General features: G+C 31.4%; 2 protein-coding genes and 1 pseudogene across 3 annotated transcripts; 1 reads left to right on the top strand and 2 right to left on the bottom strand.

Moving 5' to 3' along the window:
* The first annotated feature begins 3,936 nt into the window (after positions 1 to 3,936).
* On the top strand, positions 3,937 to 8,967 carry LOC114391204 (post-GPI attachment to proteins factor 3-like). The gene is made up of 5 exons (XM_028352241.1): positions 3,937 to 4,312; positions 6,618 to 6,879; positions 6,977 to 7,173; positions 7,848 to 8,035; positions 8,422 to 8,967. Exons 1-5 carry the CDS (start codon positions 4,218 to 4,220, stop codon positions 8,706 to 8,708), a joined length of 1,029 nt encoding a protein of 342 aa, XP_028208042.1. The 5' UTR covers positions 3,937 to 4,217; the 3' UTR covers positions 8,709 to 8,967.
* Positions 8,968 to 10,781: 1,814 nt separating this feature from the next.
* LOC114390126 (dehydration-responsive element-binding protein 1A-like) lies at positions 10,782 to 11,964 on the bottom strand. Its single transcript, XM_028350808.1, has one exon. The coding sequence runs from the start codon at positions 11,705 to 11,707 to the stop codon at positions 11,012 to 11,014; it is 696 nt and encodes a 231-aa protein (XP_028206609.1). The 5' UTR covers positions 11,708 to 11,964; the 3' UTR covers positions 10,782 to 11,011.
* A 7,408-nt stretch (positions 11,965 to 19,372) lies between these two features.
* On the bottom strand, positions 19,373 to 23,323 carry LOC114389581 (annotated as a pseudogene). Its single transcript, XR_003661791.1, has 5 exons — positions 22,782 to 23,323; positions 21,492 to 22,601; positions 21,040 to 21,331; positions 20,147 to 20,944; positions 19,373 to 20,052 (listed from the first exon to the last, which is right to left on the bottom strand). The product of XR_003661791.1 is annotated as a TMV resistance protein N-like (transcript).
* Positions 23,324 to 23,818: the final 495 nt, after the last annotated feature.

Here is a 23,818-nt window from a genome sequence, read left to right as displayed (position 1 = left end):
ATATAACATGATCAACAGTGACATCATGCATGAACAGCGGGTGAAAAGGAATCAAAAGATAAAATACAGCATACCAAATGCCATGATTTTAAATACTGCAATAACTATACAAAGTTGCACAACAACCCAAATTTTTTCCATGAGAGAATAAAATTTCATTAACCCGTTTTCTACAAAAGAAAGAGAGTTTTACTCCCGTCCTTCTAGAACAAATATTTAAATAACCACATTTGATGGGCAAGTAGCTGAAGCAATTAGACAACAACAAAATTTTAAAAAATAGAAACAAAAAATTCTTACTTAACCATTCCTTCAACAAACCACATCTTACAGCAGGAAAAGAGAAACATTTTTTAGTTTAATTTTCATGTAATATCATGATAACAATCTATGAATGATAATGTAAGAAAATTTTAAACGATCATTACATTCTAATTATTTTTTTTTACCAATAATAACATATCTAAATTAGATTAACCTAAAAAAAATCATAAAAAACTCAAATAAGCTCTTTCAAGCCCAATTGTGATCTTAATTAAATTAATCCTTAAATCAAGAAAAATACTAATAAGATCTCTCAATCCCTGAATACTTGTTTCTTCAATCAAATTAGTTCCCACTTCAAAGACCTCAAAGACTAATGTAACAAACAAAAATATGCAATAAAATATTATTTTGATTTGATTACTCATTTAACCCTTTTACCTGTATGATCTTTACACAATTTTTATGTTTTAGTCCATATACTTACAAACTACTTCTTTTAATCCCTACACATACATCTTTTAACTCATTTTACACTTTTTAATCCATTTTATCTTTACACATACATTTTTTACTCTCTATACATACACTTTTATAATCAGGTTTAGTCCCTACAATTTTGAATAGTGTAGGGACTAAAACAATTAATGCCAACTCGCTTTATGAATCAAATGAATAATTAAACTTTAATTTAACAACCAAACACATATTCATGTATCTCGGAACACAATTTCCACCTTTTAACATTGCTATGATGCCTCTAACTAACAAGTAATGCTACATAAATCACCTTTTATTTTAAACATCCTATCAACACCTCTCATTTTTCTCTATCTCTTTCTTCGTATCACATCATAAACCTTATCGTACCTATAGTTTTTTCTCTTTTTTCTCTCTGTAGGTGTTGAATAACACATTGAATGTCTATCAAACATTTTTCCTAACTAAATTACTACCCATTCATCCATTTCTCTTTCCTAATAAATGAAAATTGATGTGTGATAACTAATGTGCATAAGTAGATTCTGTAATTCAAACATATAAGAATTAGCAATATTCTCCCATTTCATTGCTTCTTTTTGTGTGAACCATTGGAATTTCGACATCCTTTGAGTTTTTATGCAGTAGATGCGTTAAACTACTAAATTTATATTGTTTTGGTAGTTCTTGTTTTGTAGAAAGCAAGGGATAGGAAGAGAAGTTGAAGCTCGAGGATTCACCCTTAGCGCGTCAGGTTCGCTTAGCAAATTGTTGTCATTTAGCGGGAAGAAACAGCTTGGAGAATCTAAAGTCATGCGAAGGGACACTTAACGCATGTTGCACGCTTATCGCCCAACCATTTACTCGCGCTTAGTGCGTAGACGCACTTAGTGCAAAATTGTGAAATCTCATCTCAGGATGGTTTTTAAGTGAAAAAGAGAAGAATGAGGGGATGTTTGTGTGGAGACATGACAGAACCCTAGAGCTTGAGGAAGAAGAATATAGTCATTGGGAGCCACCCATTATCCATTCATTCATCTTCATTGCATTTCCTTTCATATTTTCTACTCTTTTTGTATAGTTAAGCCTCTCATGACAATGAAGGACTAAGCAACCCATTGTCGGGGAGCTTTCCACCAAACTCTCTTGATGTAATGACTCTCACTGTCTATTTAATATTATTATCAGTTTTATTGTCTCTTTCTGTGCTTATTTACATGTATTTGGTTTGATCACCCATTTATATACCATGTTAGAGTTTAGGCATTGTAAAATGTGGTTAATCCTTAGAACTGGAAAGAACATCTAAAATGTTTCATTTCTAGGGATAGTGTGAGGTGGTTTAGCCTGTTTATACATCTCTATTAGTCATGTAGTTCAACTAATTTAGTTCTTGATGATTTAAGAAAAGAAATATGGGAATTAGGTTCTCTCACATGAGGAATCACGATTAGAGAATACTTTAATAGATGTAGGTGATAATTAGAGTACTATAAAATAAATAAAAAATTAATTATCTTACATCAAGAGAAGTTTCGGTAGGAAGCCCCTAACATAATCAACTCCTGCATTCACAATTATTCGCCATTTCCAATGTTTGTTTTTTTTTTTCTCAGCCTTAGTCTAGAATCATATAAATATCTAATTTACCAACAAAATGATCTGAATTGCATTTCTTAATTTCATTCATTAATTGCACATAAATTGGATGTACACCATCTTGAGTTCAAACAAAATTTCTGTGAAAATGACACTTGATCTTACCGTTTTAAAATATCACTTGAACGAGTTGGTACACTTATCAATGAGTTAACAATTTGTGTTGTGTAGTAAACTCCGAACCTTCTTAATAATACACAAAGCTTATATAGACGTGAGACATTAAATCATGACAATTAATCATCGGTAATAGACACCACAAATTAAGAGATTTTGTTCAAGAACACCTTTTGCATGACATTACATGAAAAACACCACCATGATTTAATGAGAGCCTTATTTGAGTAAACTTAATAAGAAATAATACTCATTCTCTTTAATTCTAGACACTTAATCTTTTTATGCATATACGAGCTTGAACATCAGAATCTTTGTTAGTAACTAATTAGAGTTTAACTTGCAAGTGATCGTCAAAGATCGTCACCTCCAATGACAGTCCTCTACCTCCAACGATCGTCGCCTCCACTAAATTCCCCATAGCATCTACTTCGTCATCCACGACATAATGGTAAATTACCTTCTTGGTTCTTGAAAGTATTTTTTTAAAACCTTTTTAGTCCTTGAAAGTATTTTTTTTTAAACCAGGTTCTTGAAAGTATTAAACATTGTTATATAAATTCTTGAAATAAATCAAATTTTAAATAAACTCATTAAAATTTTTAGCCTTCTCATCTAAATCCAAAAAAAAAAAATTCTTAAATTTAACTCCTTATTAAAATTTTGGTTGTTAAATATACGTTGATATTATCATTTATTGCACTAAAAAATTATTATCACTCAAAGTCACATATATGTAATGGTTGAACTAGTATGATTAATGAATTGCAGTTTATTTCAATTTTTTTCTTAATTTCCTTGTTTCATTAGGAATTAAGTTGATTAAATTTATAAGAATTAAGGTCTAACATTTTCATAGTGAAATTGATGATTTATCTTTTAAACTAACATGTATATTATTGAATTTTATACTTGGTAACAATCATAGTTAAGATAATTTGATTGATTGAATTTTAAAAACCTAAATAAAACAATCCGGAATAAATTTCAGTATGTCGCAGAATATATCTTGATAAATGCATTGATTCACAAGAAAAATCTTTAGACTCACATGGACATTAAACTCTAGTCCTTTTTTATTATTGATATAATTTTACGTAAAGTTTTTAGTCTCATATTTTTTAAATTATTTTATTCTTATTCTTAATGATATTAAAATAATAATAATAATTAATCTTATTTAATTATACATATTTCTGATTAAAATTAAATAATTATCCATCAATCACTTAATATTTTTATTTTCAAATCATTTCTTACATTTAAATTTTTAACTTACATTAAATTTTCACTACTTTTACATTATTAATTTTTTTATTTTATTATTTTTTAAACTATATTAAACTTTTTCCTTTTATTATTTAAATTTTTTATAAATACACGGATTGATTCTCTTTCCCTCCCCTGCTAATAATAACATTGTGAAGAATATCATATAATATATATTCATGTTCATCTTCCCACGAGATTCTGGTTCTCTTTAGGCCACCCACACACCACCACCGCTCCCCAACTCGCTCCGAGTTGACTCAATCCTTTCCCTTCCGAGATCAACCGCCACCACCACCGCTCTCCGCCGTCACCGCAACCCCGCCACCCTTTTCCTTCAATGCAAAACTCGTCGTCAATTCTCGCCGGAACCTTCTCCCACTCTTCCTTTCCCTTCGGGCTTTGACTTTTGCTTTCTTGCGATTCCGATGAGTCCCTTTCGTTCTCTCTTGCTCTTCGCCACCGTATTCTTCCTCCTCCACCCCCTCGCCGCCACCCACGGCGACGCCGATCCGCTTTACATGTTAGTTTCTCTCTCTCTCTCTCTCTCCCTCTCTCTCTCTCTCTTTATATATATATATATATATATATATATATATATATATATATATATATATATATATATATATATATATATATGGTTAGAGTTGGAGAATCCAAGATTTGAAATTTTCAATCAAAGTTCTTGATTAGGTTCTTGGGACGTAAAAAAATCTGGGTTTGGTGTTTATATGATATGGGTATAGTAAAAATTGGAACTTGGAATTTTCTCTTTCTTTTTGTTTATAAATGTTTTTATTGTGGAGTTAGAAATTTTTAAGTTGATGTTATTTGTGTATTATTATGTCGTTGGTTTTTGCTGATTCTTGGATTCTGGTGTATTATTATGTAGTTGATTCTTGGATTCTGGTGTCCTGCATAGATGTAATGAACGATGATGCACTTTTTCTTTCTTTTTGGTTTGATGTCAATTGTCGAGCATGGATTCATTGCCATGATTTTTCTCCACCCGCATTCACTGGTGTAAACAAGTTTAGCTGAGCTAAAGTTTAGGTTTGCCTTGTGAAGAAAATGGGTTACTCAAGCTTCACTCGTTTATTTAAACTGAACAAATTTAAAACTTCAACTTGAGTTGGTTAAAATATATGAAGCTTGGGCTTGATTCGTTTATTTGTTTATGGCTTGATTATTTTTCTGATAGATACTTTGAAGCTAGAAAGTGAAGTAAATAAGTAATAAAACATAATTTTATATTCATAAAGATTACTCAAGATTTAAAATGAAATCTTTGATGATGGAAATGGTGAATTTTATACAACTTGTAGTCACCCATTTAAAATTGAAATTCGGTAAATGGTATATCTTAGATAATAATAAACAAAATTATAATTTGTCAAGTAAATGTAATAAATAAAATTACAACTTTTTAGGTAATAAATATATTCAAACTATTAATGTCAAGCTTGCCAATGTTGGGTTTAACTTGTTTAAATAGCCAGCCTTGTCTTTAAGCGTGGTCTTGTACGTTTAACTAAAAAAACAAGATTGATTGAGCATGTAATGAGTCGAGTTTGAATAGTTCACAAAAATAGCTTAGATTATTAACAGCCTTGCTCCTACTGATCATCATATGCCTTCCTTTTTCTTAGAAATATTGAGTTATTAACAAAGAGTGTAACGGGGTTTATCTTTAGTGCATTTCTTATCATACTGAGCCTAGCATAAATAACCTGCTTGGGTAAACTTTATATACATTATGATGTATTGCATTGCAACATTACCTAAGCCTGTTTTCTGATGTGCGATGATTAATAAAATCCAACATTACCTTAGGCTTAATACTATTTTCCTGATCAACTTTCATGTTTAAATTGACTTTTTATTTTCTTTGTTATAAAAGCTTAGAGCTCTTATTTCAATATTTTGATAGTTTTCTTGGGTGCATTGAAAATAGTGCTCCAAAACTCCTTTCTATTACTATTACATTTCACATTGCACATCTTGTAATTTATAAAGAGCATGTGAATGAAGTTGAGTTCAGAGCATTTAGAACATTTAAAATCTTCTGAACTTTTATTTTTGTAATGATGCAATCAGTAAAGGATGAACCTCTTAATTTAAATATCATACCTTTTTTATGTTAATGTTAACTGATGGCATGCCTTGTTGGACTCCTTTCTTGTTTAACGCTTGAGCTAATAGCATCACAACTATTGACATAATATTAATTGTAGGCATACTTAGTTATTTCTATCAATCCCAGATAGCAGACGCGTAGCAGCTGACACCAAAATTGCTATAGTAATATAGTTGATAGTGCATAACAATATGACTGCTATTTTCAAAATTTTTATACAGTTTATATAATTCATACTAACTATATATAAAAATTCTCAAATTAAAAAAAATAAAAAATAAAAATCTTAACTTGTTCATAATTAACAATAAAAAGTTATAGGTCTTAGCTCTTAAAACAAACATGCTAGCAAAATTGTTACAACGGATGCCATGACTAACCAAAGAGAGAGAGAGAGAAAGAGAGAGAGAACAAAGGAGTAAAGAGTGTTCAGTTTAATCCATTCCCTTATTTATGCTTTCATGAAGGAATTGGAAAATCTAGTTGTTGAGATAGGCATTTTAACAATAAGAAAATTGTGACTTAAACATTGTCACTTGTCAATAGTAAATAAACAATAAGCAGAATGGTAGATGCAGAAACTATAGTTGTTCTGCTGATTGATCCAGCATTAGTAGAATAATTATCTTGTGCTTTATTCTTGTCTTGCCTGCCATATGATCAATTTTTGGTTGTGACTATTAAATTGCAGAGGTTGTGTGGAGCAGTGTAAGAAAACTGGATGTGTAGGGGATAGATGCTTTCAACATTGTAAATTCTCATCAGATGGAAAACCAATTGATGGTCCATGGTATATGCATGAACCCCTCTATCTGAGGTGGAAACAATGGGACTGTTGCACTGACTGTAGATATTACTGTATGCTATCTAGAGAGGAAGAAAGAACAAAACTTGGTGACAAGCCTGTCAAGTATCATGGAAAATGGCCATTCCATCGTGTTTATGGAATTCAGGTTCTTTCATGATTCTCCTATGAAAGGTTGAATGGTATTACTGCTAAGTTTGTTTCGGTTTGTGATTGTGGTGTGGATATGCTATATATGATTTCAGGAACCTGTGGCTGTTGCTCTGTCTGCTGTCAATCTTGCTATACAGTTTCATGGTTGGGTATCCTTTTTCATTCTTGTGTACTATAAGTTGCCTTTGAGGCCAGATAAGAAGACTTACTATGAGTACACTGGATTGTGGCATATTTATGGGATTTTATCCATGAATGCATGGTTGTGGAGTGCTGTTTTCCATAGTAGGTAAGTTGTTTTTGTGATTTCCGTTTATGGTTTGTTCTTTATATATAAAATTATGATTCATTATTGAAGTAATAACCCTCAAAGCACAGTTGTTTCTTCGTGGTGCCTTAATATTGATTTTCATGCACTTTTGTGTATGTATTTTGAGTAGTGACGTAAAAATTGGATTTTGACCCTACAATGATTAATACTCATAAAATATGAGTAAACCCCTATTTTAGTCCTTGAATTTTTTAGCCTTGGTCACTGCAACAAGTCATTCACTTTAATCCTTTTTCGCCACATTTTCACTGACATTAAGGACAAGTAAATGGACCTTTATAGAGTTAGAGACTAAAGTGACCGATGTTTACTATCTAAGTGATTAATTTGGAGGTTTATTCAAAATATATATAAGCATCACAAGGCTTTTATATAAAGCAAATATGTATTAAATATGACTGGCCTATTCTATATATAATGCACAACCACATTGCCCAGAATCATTAACTCATTTCATTCAACAGATAAAAAAATATACTCTGATATCTTTGTTATTAATACAGCCAACCATTACTGCTTATTTTGTTCAGATATTAGTTTATAATGAAGAGGAGAGAATGTTCCGTAATTATTATTTAAACTTCTTTTTTTCGGTTGAGTTTTGACATGTATTCCAACCTTTATTACTGTAGAGCTGTAGAATTAACAGAGAAGCTGGATTTTTCTTCTGCTGTGGCATTACTTGGATTCACCCTCATTCTAGCAATACTGCGAGCTTTTAACGTGAGGGATGAGGCTACTAGAGTCATGATTTCTGCTCCCTTACTTGCTTTTGTGACAACTCATATCATGTATCTGAATTTCTATGAACTTGCTTACGGTAATCTTTTATCTTTAAATTTTTGTTCCCTTTCACACATCTTACAATCAGAACTTCAAAATGCTTTTGTTAACAATGCTGAAAAAAGATGGAAGACACATTTCCTTTTCGAATTGTTTAAGACCCTATTTGGATAAACTTCTCCATAAGTACTTAAGGAAGAAGAAAATAAGGTCAAATGAATTCAGTTTCTTCATAAGATAAAATCAACTTATGCTTATCTTTGATAAAAGTTCTCTCATCTGACTTCTCCAAAGTCAAGGTGAGTAAGTTGATTTTCATTCAAACAGGACCTTACTCAAAATGAGGTCTATAGAAATGGTGCTGCATTGTTATTGTGGCGTGAGCTGATGTGTTGACTTTTTTTCTTTTTCTTTTCTTTCCAGGTTTGAACAGAATAGTTTGCACAGGAATGGTTGTTGTCCAGCTTCTTATTTGGGCCATTTGGGCCGGTGCTTCGAACCACCCGGCACGATGGAAATTATGGGCAGTAGTAGTGGGAGGAGGATTAGCTATGGTGTTGGAGACATATGACTTCCCACCTTACATGGGATATGTGGATGCTCATGCTCTATGGCATGCAACAAGCATTCCTCTCACATTTTTTTGGTGGGGTTTTATAAGGGATGATGCTGAGTTTAGAACCACTGCTCTGCTTAAGAAGGTAAAATAGTGCTGCAGAAACAATTTGGCAGAAGTTGGATCAGATGAAGAATTTGTCATATATGCTGCTGCTTACTTTGTTTTTGTACATCAGAACTTTTTTTCCCCTCGTGTAGGCGTTTATTTGAAATGCCTAACACGATGGTTTCTGTGCTTTTGATTTTTTAACTATTTGTTTTCCTCATGTATGAGGCATACTTTCTTAGTGAAATTAATTGCAATTATACACCTGTTCAAAACAATAGAAGCTGCGTGGATTCTTAACGGCACTTAAGAGAGAAAAGACTAACAGATATTTCGCATGAGTGACCTGTTCGAATAATTTTTTTTCATAAATATTTATAGGAAAAAAAATAATTAAAAAAAGCTTCTCTATTTGTGAACTTTGGTTAATATATAAGTTAATTTGTAAAAGTTCTTTTATTAACTTTTTTAAAAGTTGATTTTTAACTTATGTATAATTCAATTTTAGTTTAGGGATAAGTTTTTTTTATTCTTATTTTCTTTTTTTATAAGCATTTCTGAAAACACAGGCCTTAGACTTATATATATATAAAAGTTGATTTTTAACTTATGTATAATTCACTCTTGATGTTCTCACATCCTTTTAGAGAAGGTTCCATCACACATTCAAGATGGAAAGAGAAACAATCTAGAGTACTTTCTAAAGAAGCTAAATACCCTTCAAAATGGTTACCTGAGGAAGTTAATGGGCAAATTAATGACTAGCTTCTGATTAAGTAGTGTGAATTTGATTGACCATTCATTATTGAAACATGAGAAAGCTAGCTCGGTAGCTACATCAGTTTCCCTCTACAATTTGTATATTTACATGATTAATTTTTGGTTAAATTGCAAAATAAATCCAAGTTTTTTCTTCTTTTTTCCTGCGAATTTGTCTGTTGGGTCAGCTTCACTGCTTTCATTAATCGAATGTTTTTTCTTACTTCTCTTGTTCCTTTCCTCATCATTAATTTCTTCAAGAAGAAAAATGAAGAAATAGTGCGCACAAAAATGAAGAGAATAGCAAGAAGAGAGACACATGAAATTTGTCTTAATTATTTAGACAGAAATGTGAAAGTACAAATTACGGAGAAATTTAAAATTTCTGCGGTCTCACGGGCTCTTGCTTCCTTCATCTTAATTACGGAAGATGGCAGATAGGAATGAGACTAATTTAAATACTAGTATAAATGTTTTTATAATATATGATTTAACCATGAGTGCGAAAGTTGTATCTTGGTGGTGACTAATCGGTCATTGATTCAATATGAAAATAGTCTTTTTTGCATATACAAGATTAAGACTGCCCATATTTCATATAATGAGGAGCCTTTGGACACTGGTTACGTTATTCTTATTTAACCATGAATGCTAAGATTATTAAATTTTGTAATAATTGTTTAAGGAGATTTCTAATTGGTCAATGCTATTTTTTAACCTGTGTATCAAGATTGAACTCAAAAGTTTAAAACTTAGTTAGGTGCATAATTTTCTTGCAACTGTACATTTACACGTTATCAGTAGCTTCTTCTCAGGAATATAGAATTTAAGTCACAATTGGTAACTTGATTTTGGCTGTTTGGGTCATCGAACAGTTCAACCTTGTTCAAGTTGGCGACGTGGCTCCACATTGTGAGAGAATGAGATTTTTTGGTTTCTAAAGGAAAATTCAAAGACTTACTTTCTATGTCCAAGCAAATCCTCTTCAATTATTGCGGCATTATTGCAGGGTCAGGTGTCAATTTCAAAATACTTGAAGCTATGAAGACTTGATCGAAGAACTGTTGAGATGATTAATAATTTCAAAATTGAATATAATAGGTTGACCCAATCCAACTCATATCAGGACAAGAAAATATACTTCTTATCTACATTTTTGAAACTAAAAAAACTAATACTATAATCTAGCTACATGGATAAAAGTGTGGTCCTAGTTTTTTTATGGGCTCCTCGTACGTACAGTACTTGGCAAAAAAAAAAAAAACTATAAATAACGCTCTACCACGAGTTCTATCAAGTTTAAGGTTCACACTTCACGTACACATACTCAACTCCCATTGATATTTTACTTTAACAAACATTCATACCAAAACTAGATTCTTCTTTTATTTAATTCATACATAAACTTGATCAAGGGATTCACTTGATGATACGCGATTGATTACTTTGACAAAAAGGGTTTCAAAAGAAAATTCCTTTTGGTCCCTTTCAATCTGCCACCTATAGCTAGTATCCGTACTACTAATAAAAAACCAGTACAGACAGTCACACTCCAAAACTAACATAAAAAACCAAACCAAAAGCACGTTATTAAATTGAGAAACTCCATAGGGACACCTCAGCATCTTGAGCATCCAAGTCAGCATCTTCATACTCATACCCTATGCAATGTGTTGGGGACATAAGCACCATATTCCTAAGCAACTCAGGCATATCTAACACTTGCTCTTCTTCCTCCGTATAAAACATTCCTCGTTTTTGTTCTGTGATCGTTGTTGTCGTCACCACTTTTACACACTCTTGCTTTGTATTCGTATTTTCTAAGGTCTGACTTGGTCTGAAAGCCTCGGCAGCCTCTGCTGCTGCTTTCTGTATATCCTTTGCGTTAGCAGTGGCGGGAATTGGTAACCGCCACGTCGAGTCAGCGAAGTTGAGACAGGCATACCGGCCCCTCAGGGCCATTGCCGCCACGTCGTGGGCCCGTGCCGCCATCTCCGGCGTGGGAAAAGTCCCCAGCCAAATCCTGGTCTTTTTGTTGGGCTCCCTCACCTCACTTACCCACTTATCCGTGTTCCTCCTCCTCACGCCCCGGTACACCGGGTGGCGCGTCTCCCGGAACTTCTTCCGCCCGGCCCGCTTCTTCGGGTGCCTCACCGCCAGCCGCACCTCCTCGTCGGAAAATGCCACGCCGCGAGAGCCCTCGGAAGCCGGCGAGGACGAGTCCAAGGAAGAGGAGAGCTCAGGGGAAACATGGTACAAATATGAAGAGTGGTTCAAGGTATACATGTTCTATATATATATATATGTGCCGCTGAAGCCAAAGTTAGAAGGTTTTGCTTGTACTACTAGAGTGAGTAGTGTTGTGGGAAAGGGTTTTGATAGGGAAAGAGGGAACTGAGTATAATGATGTAAAGGGTGTTTTGATCTTTTCTTTTTTGGTAACAATGGATATTGATTTCAAGTGTTGGGTGGTTTTGGTGCTGCCGGAGAAAAGAGAGTGAATGAGGGATATACTAATAAGCAAAGACAAGTGAGGGAAGCATATATATATATATATACGTAGGAATTTTGGTTTAGAGAGAAAAAGGCAACACGGAGAGTGAGAGTGTGATTGTGAGCTCAGGGTTGTGAGGAGCCAGCTGGTTGGCTAGTTGGGGAGCCTTGTGATTGGGTTTTGACTGATTCCGAAAGTGAAAGAGGAAAGTGTTGAGAAAAGTGTGCGTGTGGGAGTGAGTGAGGAACAAAAGAGGGACTAAATATGTTATCCTATTTGTGTTTGACACAGTCATAAGATATTGTGTGGGATTTCGGTTACAGTGATATTTTTTAAAATTAAATATAAAAAATGATAGAACAGATAGATATTACTTCCTTTCGACTCATATAATAAAAAAATAGTCTTGGTTAAATATAACTAAATTTAATTAATTTTGTTTTATTTAATGTTATTATTTCAAAAATATTATTTATTTAATTATAATTTTATTTTTAATAACTCATTTTTATTTATGATAATAAGTTTAAATAAATAATATTTTAGAAATAAATTTATTTTTAAATGATGTTATGAAAATTAAATAATGTCTAACTAATTTTTTTAAGTAATGTAAAATTAGTTATTTTGATTTATATATGAATGGAGAGAAAGTAGTTCATTCAATTTCAAATATAAGAAAAAATAATTCATGCTAATTAAAAAAGTAGTTAATTATATCTAATTACACCAATCTTTATTATTATTTTTTTAAATTTACCATTGAAACTTAATCTTAGGAATAAAAAAAGTGATTGAAACTAAAATTTTAATTAAATTAATGAAGGGTATTTTAAAAAATAATAATATTAAATAAATAAATTAAAATTTTCTTATATTTAAGACTATAAAAAAATATTTTTTTATATTTAAAACTAGAATAAATATTAGACTGAACAACAATCAAACTCTTTAGACAGTTAATAAAGACACACCCAAGATTATTAAAGAGGTTTGAATCTTCAATATATTAAATAAGACTTGAATACTTTTTTTTTATCTCGTAAATGCATGTTTATTTTTTCATTTGATTCTCTAAATTTATAAGTGATATTTTTAAGTAACCTACTTTTGATCCTCGTCATGAAACAAAAATGATCACTTCAAAATAGTTTCATTAATTAGAGACTAAAAGTGAAATGTTTTTAAATTAGAAGATGAAAATTATCACTTCTAAATTGGGAACCAAAAGAAAACTAGAAAACATGTACGTATTTTATAATAACATATTGTATTTTCAGTTAAAATTTACGAAAAACTATAAAGTTATAAATAAAATTTACTATATATAAAACAAGAATAAGATTTTCAACAATAAAAAGAAAGGTTGGTGACTGGTGAGAAAGTATAGGTAACTTTATCTCTCTAGATAAGTGAGTGTGACGTAAGGTAGGAAATTGTGTATAAGTACGAGGAGGAGGCATGAGTTGAGTGACGGGTGGGAATTATTATAGTACGGTTGATTAGGTTGTCTTCCGTTACATAAGCTGGATTCGCGTAGGGAAAGTGATAGATTTGGGAGAATGAGAAACACAACTGTCGTACAGGTGGCACCTGCTTGTGCTTCACCACCACCACATGTTACAATTCCCTTGCGCGTTTCTTTTCTTTATTGGTATGCTCCCAACAGTGCATACATAGTTGCATATACTATAAAATATACTTCTAATTAAATACCTACATTAACTTAGGAGTCTTCTATGCTTATCTATTGGAGAACACTTAAAGTTTAATTATCAATTTAATTTTTAAAATTATTTAAAATGATTTAATTTAATTTTTAAATTTTTAAAAGATTTAAAAATAAATCAATTTTATATCCAATTTTTTAAAAGAATTGAAAGAATGAGATATACAAGACAGCAAACAAAACCAATGAAAACTCAACCTATCTATCAAGAGAATCTATAGGTAAGAAGACTTATCTGATTTCTGTTGTATTCTACTATCACAAAAGAAAAAATACAATCACACCGATAAAAAAAAAATGAAAGAATTAATTGTAGTTGGGTGAGAGGTAAAAGAATCTGCACAAGTATTTTCTTTTCTTCGTAAATGTTGCTTACTTGAAAGTGCATACTCTTAGTAATATGGACACAGTTGGTCCAACGGTTTTTTCAGCTTCCAAGGGACTAGAGAGAGGTTTATGAAGGCTTTGACCACTAACTTAGAATCACACTCCAACCAAACTTGCTCCAATTCTTCTTGGCACTCAACTCAATAGCTAATGTGACACCCACAAGCTCCGCAAACAGAGTTTTGAGTTCCCAAATTCAAAGAAAGCAACCCAAGGCACAAACTCTCTCATTTTTGAAAATGCCACCATATCTAGCAGTCCTTGTATTATTACTTTTAGTTGCTCCATCTGTATTGCACTAGGTCCATCCATGAATACTTCTTGTTTGATAATCTGACTCCTTCTCGAATGACCTTGAATCTTGGAAGATCTTAAGAGGACAAAATCAGATATAGTATTATTCATGACAAATTTAGTAGCATTACCAGTAATGCACAGCTTGACCAAGATCAGAGCAACCCCGGAGCTTTGCACATCTGGAGATTTGTTGCTAAATCTTTTGGAGTTTCTGCAATGCCAAATTATACCAATTATAAAGACAATGACAACAAGGATGATGTTCCTAATCTGATGTGACTAGCTCTTGAAGCAAACTGAGACAACAAACGAAATAGACAAAACAAAGTTAACTTATCGCTACACCAAAACATATAATCATTGTTCTTGGAAGGCCTTGGGTTCATACTAGATAATCAATCTATCTTTGATTCTCATATAAACACAACAATATCATTGCAAAATGTAAATATTTAATACACTTCGTCACTCTAGAGAGATTGTTAGATCATTGACTTGAGAGTTGAAGCATCTTTTATAAGTACTCATTCGTTTTTCGCAATGTCTCAACCTTAAGTATTAGGAGAGGGTTAATGATAACTTTCATTGCTGAATGAATGAATAGCACCATGATATTCCTTCCGTTTCAAAATAATTGATACTTAAGGTTATTTCTCATGCATAAATAAAATAAGTATTTAAAGAAAATTAACATTTATTCAAGAACAATTTTATTAAAATATTCTTGCTAGTTCTCTTCATTTTAATAAATGTATCATTAATTCGTTAAAGGCAACATTAATTATAGGATAAAATAAAATAAATGTTTAAATATCTTATTGACAAGTGAGAATATAAATCAATTTGAATTTTTTTAAAAGCTTTAACATCAATAATTTTAAAATGAAGGAATTACAAAAGAAAACGTTTAGTTAGTTATACGATGCCATGAGCACATGCAGATGCAACTGTGGTATATATACAAGTTACAACTACCAGACTAATTAACTATAGCTAATTAATAATTAGTACAACTTTCCTACCGGCTACCTGCCAACAAGTTTGTGGCATATACTTGCATTCATGTGACTGAAATCTAAATCAAGTCATAGTCCTTAATTTTTGAGAGTTGGTTGAAATAAGAAATTTGAGGAGTGAAATCTTAATTTCAAGCACTGTAATCTTTTTCTATTGTGGACGTAGGTTTTTGTTAATTATTGTTTGTACTTTTTTTTTTTATCTCCTTTGACATATTATTGAAAACTTTATTTGGTCCTTTCCCATAACTAGCAATATTATCTGTCAAAACTTTTTTTTATTCCTATTTAAAAATCTTTCCAAACGTGAGATAAGTCTCTTAGGCGTGTTTGTTTCGTGTTTCTGAAAATGGTTTATCAATATTTTAAAAACAGAAAACTTAAAAAAACTATTTAATGAGAGTAATTTTTTCAAATTGTTTTAAATTTTCATATCTATTTTTTTATTTTAAAAATCAGAAATAAGAACATTTTAAAGTAATTTTCACTCTTCACTTTTAGTTTTCTATTAATTATGTCATTCTTCGCATTTTTACGTCTTTTTTTTTTTCATTTCTATACTCTAAAAATAAATTTTATAAAGTATTTTTTTAAATCAAGAAACAAAAACATAATCAAACACATCTTCAATTTCTTGACCCTCTAATGTTTTCTTTCTCAAAACTCGTATCAAATATTTAAAAGCTGAAAATCTTACATAATAAACTTTATATGGCCAAATTTTGTGATACATAAATACTATGTAGATTATTTAAATAATATAAATATTAAAAATCAAACAAATAAATTTGGAAGCCAAACACATTGATTTAATGGGGTGAAAATTGTTACACGTTTTAATACCAAAAAATAAACAATATCACGTCTCTTCTTGCTATACTAAGCTTGACATGTGTGCAATTATTTTTTTAAAGTTTGACATGTGTCACGTTTCTAACACCGGTAGCCTAACATTTCTTTTCTGACAAGATGGCACATTGTTTCTAAAACACAGTTGACATAAATAACCGCCCATCGATTTTCTTATTATCATCAATATAATATATTATAATTTAATTAATACTCCTGGAGATAAAACAAAAGGACGCATTAGAATAGACTTTAGTGCATTAATTTCCATTTATATTTCTTTCCGCGGAAACGCGTAGATTCCTCAATTATCAACTTGTTGGTGGGTCCAACTCAGCATGAATTAATTAGGTTTTTCTTTTCAATATGTAGCAGAATTATAGTTTTAGACTTTAGGTCCAAGCAGCCTGTATCTCTTCGTTTAATTTATACTCAAATTTAAAAATGTAAGTCCACTTTAGAATATAAAATTTTAAACACTTAAATTTAATTTTCATACCAATAAATTTTGGTTTTATTATCTTAATTTATTTATTTATTTTACTATCTAAAAATATTATATTTGATTTCAATACTTGATAATTGTATAATTTGAGTTAAATTGATAGTCAATTTTGACTAAGAATAATTACAATTTTTTTTTACTTTAATGTTATTTTTAACAAAATAATGAAGAAATTGATATCATTATAATTTTGTACTAGTAAGATTCAAAAAAAGAAAATTTTAAATTTAATGTTTTAGAGAAAAATTGATGTAAAAACTTGAAAAAAAAATGTCATCGTAAGAGAGGGTTAAGTATCTTGTAGATATGAGTAAAAATTGGAATAACATTAACTTAACATTGCATCATAAAAATTGTAATAACATTAACTTAACATTGCATCAAGGGTCATTAGACATGTTAGGCCCTAACATATTTTAAATTTTGGATTTACCTTTAAGCATTCAAATACATTATCATCATCTTTATATTCTCTTTATCATCTTTTACTTTAAATCTTTATCTTATTTTTTTACCTCTCTTTATCTTCTATTTTAAATTTCTTATCTCTTGCTTGTAAATTGGGTTTGCACCAATCTAAATAAACAAAGTCTCTATATATTCGACATTCAGACTTTTGTTTTAACTTTACTACTTGTGACAATTTAATTTATATACTTGTTAATGAGTTAACATTACTTATCATTAGTGGACCGAGAATCTGTTAAATAATAATGTAGATCTGTTATAATTTCTTTACTTTAACATTGTTTTTAACAAAATAACGAAGAAATTTTTTACAAGTAGGATTCAAAAGAATAAAATTTCAAAGTTTAAGTGCTTTGGAAAATTGATGTAAAAACTTGAAGAAAAATTGGTCTCGCGAGGGATCAGAGTTAAGTATCTTAATAGATATGAGTAAAAATTGAAATAACATTAACTTAACATTACATCAAGGGTGGTTAAACATGTTATTTTAAATTCTGGATTTACCTTTAAACATTCAAACGCATTATTATCATTTGTATATATTATCTTTATCATCTTTTATTTTAAATCTTTATCTTATTTTTTTTTATCTCTCTTTATCTTCTATTTTAAATTCTTTATCTCTTGTTTGTAATTTGGGTTCACACTAATCTAATATGTAGATTCTGACATTCGGATTTTCGTTTTAACTTTACTACTTGTGACAATTTGATTTGATACACTTGTGAATGAGTTAACACTACTTATCATTAGTGGGTTGAGAATCTGTTAAATAATAATATAGATCTCAAATTAGAATCTTAGATTATTTTTTGGTGGATTTCATAGCGTTCCGTAGTATTGAAAATCTCTTAAGATATATATATATTTAGGGGTAAATCTCATTTTAGGATTTTAGACAATTTTTTTAGATCTCACATTGACTCTACTTTTAAATATTTTATTCAATTATTTATTAAACTAACTACAATTAATTAAGTAATTAATTTTAATGAAATATTGAAGGAAAAAAAATTAATAGAGCCTGAATTTGAAAAATAAAGGTTCACAAATGAAAAAAAAATATCAATTAAGTGCACAAATTATTATTGTTTGAACCAGTTTATACTATAAATATCTTTTTTATGAACATTTTACTGGGCTAAACAATTATTTCTGATCGTGTAAGCTTTCTTCTTCCAATTTTTTGAACTTTATTTGCACACCGTTTTTACTTCTTAATCTCTAAATATTTTAATTTGCGTTTAACTAGATTCTCATTCAAAAATCCAACTCAATATTTACTTGCTTTATACAAATATTTGTTCATTGAACATATGTTTTTCTAGGTGAAACAAATTCTTTGTGGCTACGATACTCGATTCTTACCATTTTATATTACTTTTGTGACTCGATACGCTTGCCTATTAGCATCACTGAGCCAACAATGACATTAATCTTAATGTGCAAATTATATTTTGAGTCAATTTATTATCCATTAGAATTAGAAGTTGGAAGATTCCATAACAAAAAGATAGTATGTAGTGGGCAATTTCTCTTTTGTGCTAGTTTTTAATTTAATATTAAATTCAAATTCTAAGATAAAATTAGAATTTATTCTAGGAATAATGAGTTTATTATATTACTTATTATTAAATCATCTACAAATGTTCATTTATCGGGGTAAGGAAACATGATGGTCCCATATATATATAACCTAACAATTTCTCCAAACTTCACACCTTTATTTTTAAGGACACAGAACCTAAGAATATCATAATTAATCGCTCCAAACTTGATAAGTAATAAGAGAAAATATTGCTGACATAAATTAAAAATAGAAAGAAAATCATAATAATAAATTAAGATGAAATTTATTCTAATTGTATATGGAGAAAGGCCTATGGATGCATCCAATAACAAATTGAGTCGTTTACGCAAAGAAATTAAAATTTCAAAAGATGTAATATGAATTCAATTCGTGCAATGCTTTCTCATGGGATTCTTTTCATTGCAATGCCTAAAGAAGCAGTCATGGAGAATTAAACTTCGATGAATACTAATTTACTTATCTATTTTTATGTGAATACTAATTTAGTTGACTTGCACTTAAATTTACAACTTTTTAGTTATTTAATAAAAAAAAATATTATTCCATTATTATGTTTGAAATTAAACTAAGTTAGAAATATTATTTCAAGTTGGATAAAACATGAAAGGTTATATATAGAAAATGCATAAAGTCGTGAAAGATGAATATAAATGAGTCGAAAGTACATTGGGTTAAGTCCATTTTTGACAACTGAAACCAAAATAATAAAATAAAAAACATGAAAAAAATAAGAAAAAAGCTATGGAAAACTTGCGTGTCCCCAAAGCTATGGTTTGTGGCAACCAGGGGTTTTCTGATGCAGAACTGCTGAGATATGGATCATCAAATCGAATATCTTGCTCCATACTGCTTTCTTCTTTGAATATATAGATTCCAGTTGCTTTAATGACTGAACCTTGTTCTCTTTTTTCTTTTATATGGTTTAACACAATTTGATATCTAATCTCCACATGGTTCCATTCCTTTTCCCAAGCCGCTTCTTCAAACCGATTAATATTATTTTTGAAAGCAAACGGTTGGAGATCAAAGATATATGTATGGTCCAATTCCAACATACTTTGTATCTTCTTACTTCCATAAAAGAATGGAAGTTTTAGAATTTTTCCATTGATGAACACCTTTGCTTTGACACCAATCCCAGTAGACACAGGTGCAATAACAAGACAAAGAAGTTTGGCAGGGAATTTATTACGAAACCAGAAAGAACTTGAATGTCCACTGCTTTGCTGATCCAACCACTCTGGTATTCTTGTTCCTGGAATCATAAAGTTTGTTCCTCCAGCCTCATGCAGTTTCTGTTAGTCATCATTCATAAAGAATTCATAAGTTTAACAACATTAAGTGCACTATACATCATCAAATCATGTACAGTAACAAAAAAGACAATACCTGATTTAAAAGCATGCTTTTACTCGAGGAAGTCAAGGATGCACAGTTTCTTGCATCGAAAAACTCTAAGTTTGGTGGAAGCCCTCTAATTTCCTGAAGATGCTCGCAATCACTCACCATAAGTGCTCTTAAAAATTGCAATTCTTTGAAGAATTCAGGAAGGATTGTGAAATTATTCCCCGATAGATCTAAATATTCTACATGAGTAAACCTCTTGGAACCTGTTAAAAAAAAATCATCACATAGATTGCAGTTTATGGCACGAAACTGACGTGCCTTTGAATATTGTATTGAGTCCACTTTTTCTTCACCTTCTTCCGATTCTACCCATTGCCACCTGTTGCAATCTGCAATGTAGAATGCAGACAGTTCGGGCATCATGGCTAAGCTAGATCGTAACTGAACAATTCCACACCTATTCAGGTTTATCTCACTGAGTCCAATAAGATTTTGAAATGAAAATGGCAATTCTTTTATGGGAAGGTCAATCAAATAAAGTATCTTTATGTTTTTCATCTCTCCTAATATTTCTGGAAAATACTCAAGACTGGAACACCCAGAAAGTTCAAGTGTTTCAAGAGAGGTCAAGTTGAGAGGCGGAAAACTCGTAAGCTTGCTGCAACCTTTAGCATTCAATATTTTAAGTTTATTCAGAAAACCAATTGAGTCATCAACTGCAACTAAACTCTCACACTCTTCAAATGAAAGTTCCCTCAAATTTGGGAGATCAGATACATCAGGTATCTGTGTTAAAAATTTGCACTGGTCAAAATTCAAAACTGTTAGATGCCCCAACTTCTGCAAAGGAAAAAAAAAAAAAAGAAGAAAAGAAATAAGAAACAAATGAATAAATTTAATTCATGGAATGAGGAAAATATACTCTTTAAACTTGCCTTCGATGAGCCATGGAACTCAAATGACTTAATGGAACTGTCGGGTAACTTGCATATAAGAAGGTTGTTCGGATGAAAGTTAGATGGTAAACAATTTGAAGGATATCTGTGCCATTCCAGTACTCTCAAACCTTCTGGAAAATAATTGGGACCTTTGGAAAATTTGCCATTTCTAATAATAAGTATTTTAAGGTTTTCCATCTTCATGAAGGCGTTTTCATTCCATTCCACTGTTTCTTCTTTTGTCAGATATGGAGAAATCCAGACATATGATTTCAATTTCACTAGTTCCCTATTAATGCAAAAAGGCACGAATCAACCACATTACAACTTGTGTGAAATATCAATTGACTCGCTTAGAAAAATTTACAAATTATCAAGAAAAAGTTAACCATGATGTTAAATACGAGATAAACAAAAAAAAAAATTCAACTATTCATGAGCTCACTCACCGTGTTGTGTTTTAAAACTTGAATTATATCTTTTGGTAACCATAATCTCTTGCACTTCCCGGGCTCTTTGGGTGATCTCTGCCGCTCAATTTCTCTACCCATGTCCTGAATCAGGTCGTGCATTTCAACAGTACCACTATCATAGCAGTCAAGCTTTATGAGAGATTTTTCAACCAACACCCCAAGATGATGCTTCTTGCAGTTACCATAAAGAGCACGGAGTATATCATCAACCTCTGTCCATTTATACCCTTTCAAGCAACAAGCAAGGTCAAGAAAAACATTCTTTTGTTCTTCTCCCAAAGCATCAAAGCTTACTTTTAGAATCTCTAGGATTTCATCACTGGGAATTCTTTTATAATGTTCCATAGCAGATTCCCATTCTGCTACAGTTTTTCCAAACAAGTTGGAACCTATGACTTCCAAAGCCAATGGAAGGCCAGAAGCATAAGTTACTACACGATACAAGACGTCCTCATAACTTGGATCAATTTTTTCTCTTCTAAAAGCATTCCAAGTAAGCAATTGAAGAGCAGCACTCTGATTCAAAACCTTCACCTCATAAGTTCTTTCAACCTCGTGATGTTTTAGCAGATGTTTGTCCCGAGTGGTAATGATGACTCTGCTACCGGGACCAAACCAATCAGATCTTCCAACAATAACCTTTAATTGCTCGCGCTTGTCAACATCGTCTAAAATCAAGAGAACCTTCTTTCTTCGGAGCCTATGTTGTATCATTGAAGCTCCTTCTTGCCAACTTGTTAAGGTGATGCCCTTCTCACCAAGTAATTTTGAAAGAAGGATGCTTTGAAGGTGTTTTAACCCATGTTTATTTGATTCTTCTCTCACGTTTTGAAGAAAACAGGATTCATCAAAATGGAGAGCAATCAAATTATGAACTGCCAGAGCAAGTGTTGTTTTTCCTAACCTGCCCATTCCATGGATTCCTATGATGTGGACATCATCGGATCCAACTCCAAACGCTTCATTACCTCTGTCACTGGTGACTCTAGACCAACTGGATAATCCGCAACATGTAAAGAAGCACGACTAATCTTCCTAGAGAGCTCCTCAACAATACTCCCAATAAACTTGTATTCATATGCATCTCTGTTTCAAACAAACAAAAAAAGTTCTGATGGAGTCAGCCTAAAATCCTTGCATCCATGTCTTGATAGCTACATTAATTGTCAAGGTTAACAAGAGCATTTCTTTTCTATTTAAATTTTACTAGTTAAATCATAATCCAATAAAAACCATAATGTAAAATATATTAGTATGATTGTATACCCATCTTTGAAATGATAGTCAGACAAGTCAGCTACTTGTTGCAAAGCCATCCTCCATTTCTGCAGCTTCTCCTTCTTAGCTTTGAAGCTCTTCTGATGCTTAGCCATTGCTTCTCCATAACTACCTTTCTGGTGTCTGACATCAGAAGGATCTACCTTATAAAAGACCGGTATAACCAACAGCCCTTCACTCTTGCAGTGAAGGATGGTTACAAGTTCATCTAAACAAAACGAGGAAGAAGCATAGTTTTCAGAAAGCACAGTAATAGCAATCCTGGACTCTTGAATTGCCTTGGAAAGTGCAGGTGTTATTTGGTCTCCTCTGGGAAGCTCCTGATCATCAATGAAAGTGTAGATTCCCCTGTCATCAAGAGCTTTGTAGAGATTGCCAGTGAAACCATGGCGTGTGTCTAAACCTCTGAAGCTGAGGAACACATCATAGATGGATGCAAGGGAACGTGTTGTTGCAGGCATTATTAGAAGAAAAAAGATTAGTATGATAGGAGTGTAGAATCAAACTTGAACAAATATGAAAATGAAAGTATACCAAATGCTGTGTGTTATAAAGAAGATAGCCGGCTAGCTATGAGGAAAAGTCAGGTCATGCTCTTATAAAGAAAGATGCTCTCACTTTTTTTCATTTTAAAAACTACTTTTTATATTCAAATTATTACAAATAAACAATAAAAGTATTTTTAATAATTGGTACTGTATTTCAAATAATTAACTGGTGGTACTACTAATTCTCCCGCCCCAAAAAGAATTGTTAATTAGAGAATCAAAATATATATTAACTAATAAGTAACCTGATAATTTTTAATCACAAGAGCTTCAAAATTTGTCTTTTATATATACAAATTTCTCATTGAAAGAGTTTTATAATTACCTTGATAATTTTGCTGAAAACACCCACACATAAGATGTTTTGCTTTAAGTCAGATGTATTTGTTCGAAAAGTAATGGAAGTTAATTTTGTATGATAAAAATCATATGAAAATATGAAAAATGTTAACCAATAATTTTACCTTTGGTAGAACA

Source organism: Glycine soja, chromosome 16 (genome assembly GCF_004193775.1).
Source record: "Glycine soja cultivar W05 chromosome 16, ASM419377v2, whole genome shotgun sequence".
Lineage (NCBI taxonomy): Eukaryota > Viridiplantae > Streptophyta > Magnoliopsida > Fabales > Fabaceae > Glycine > Glycine soja.
Note: the sequence above shows the minus strand (reverse complement) of the source record. Positions and strands in the feature narration are given on the sequence as shown.

Coding starts and splice junctions, on each gene's coding strand:
- LOC114391204 (XM_028352241.1), top strand. CDS start 4,218: ATGAGTCCCTTTCGTTCTCTCTTGCTCTTCGCCACCGTATTCTTCCTC. Junction 7,174..7,847: donor AGTGCTGTTTTCCATAGTAG/GTAAGTTGTTTT, acceptor TTATTACTGTAG/AGCTGTAGAATTAACAGAGA. Junction 8,036..8,421: donor TTTCTATGAACTTGCTTACG/GTAATCTTTTAT, acceptor TTTTCTTTCCAG/GTTTGAACAGAATAGTTTGC.
- LOC114390126 (XM_028350808.1), bottom strand. CDS start 11,707: ATGTATACCTTGAACCACTCTTCATATTTGTACCATGTTTCCCCTGAG.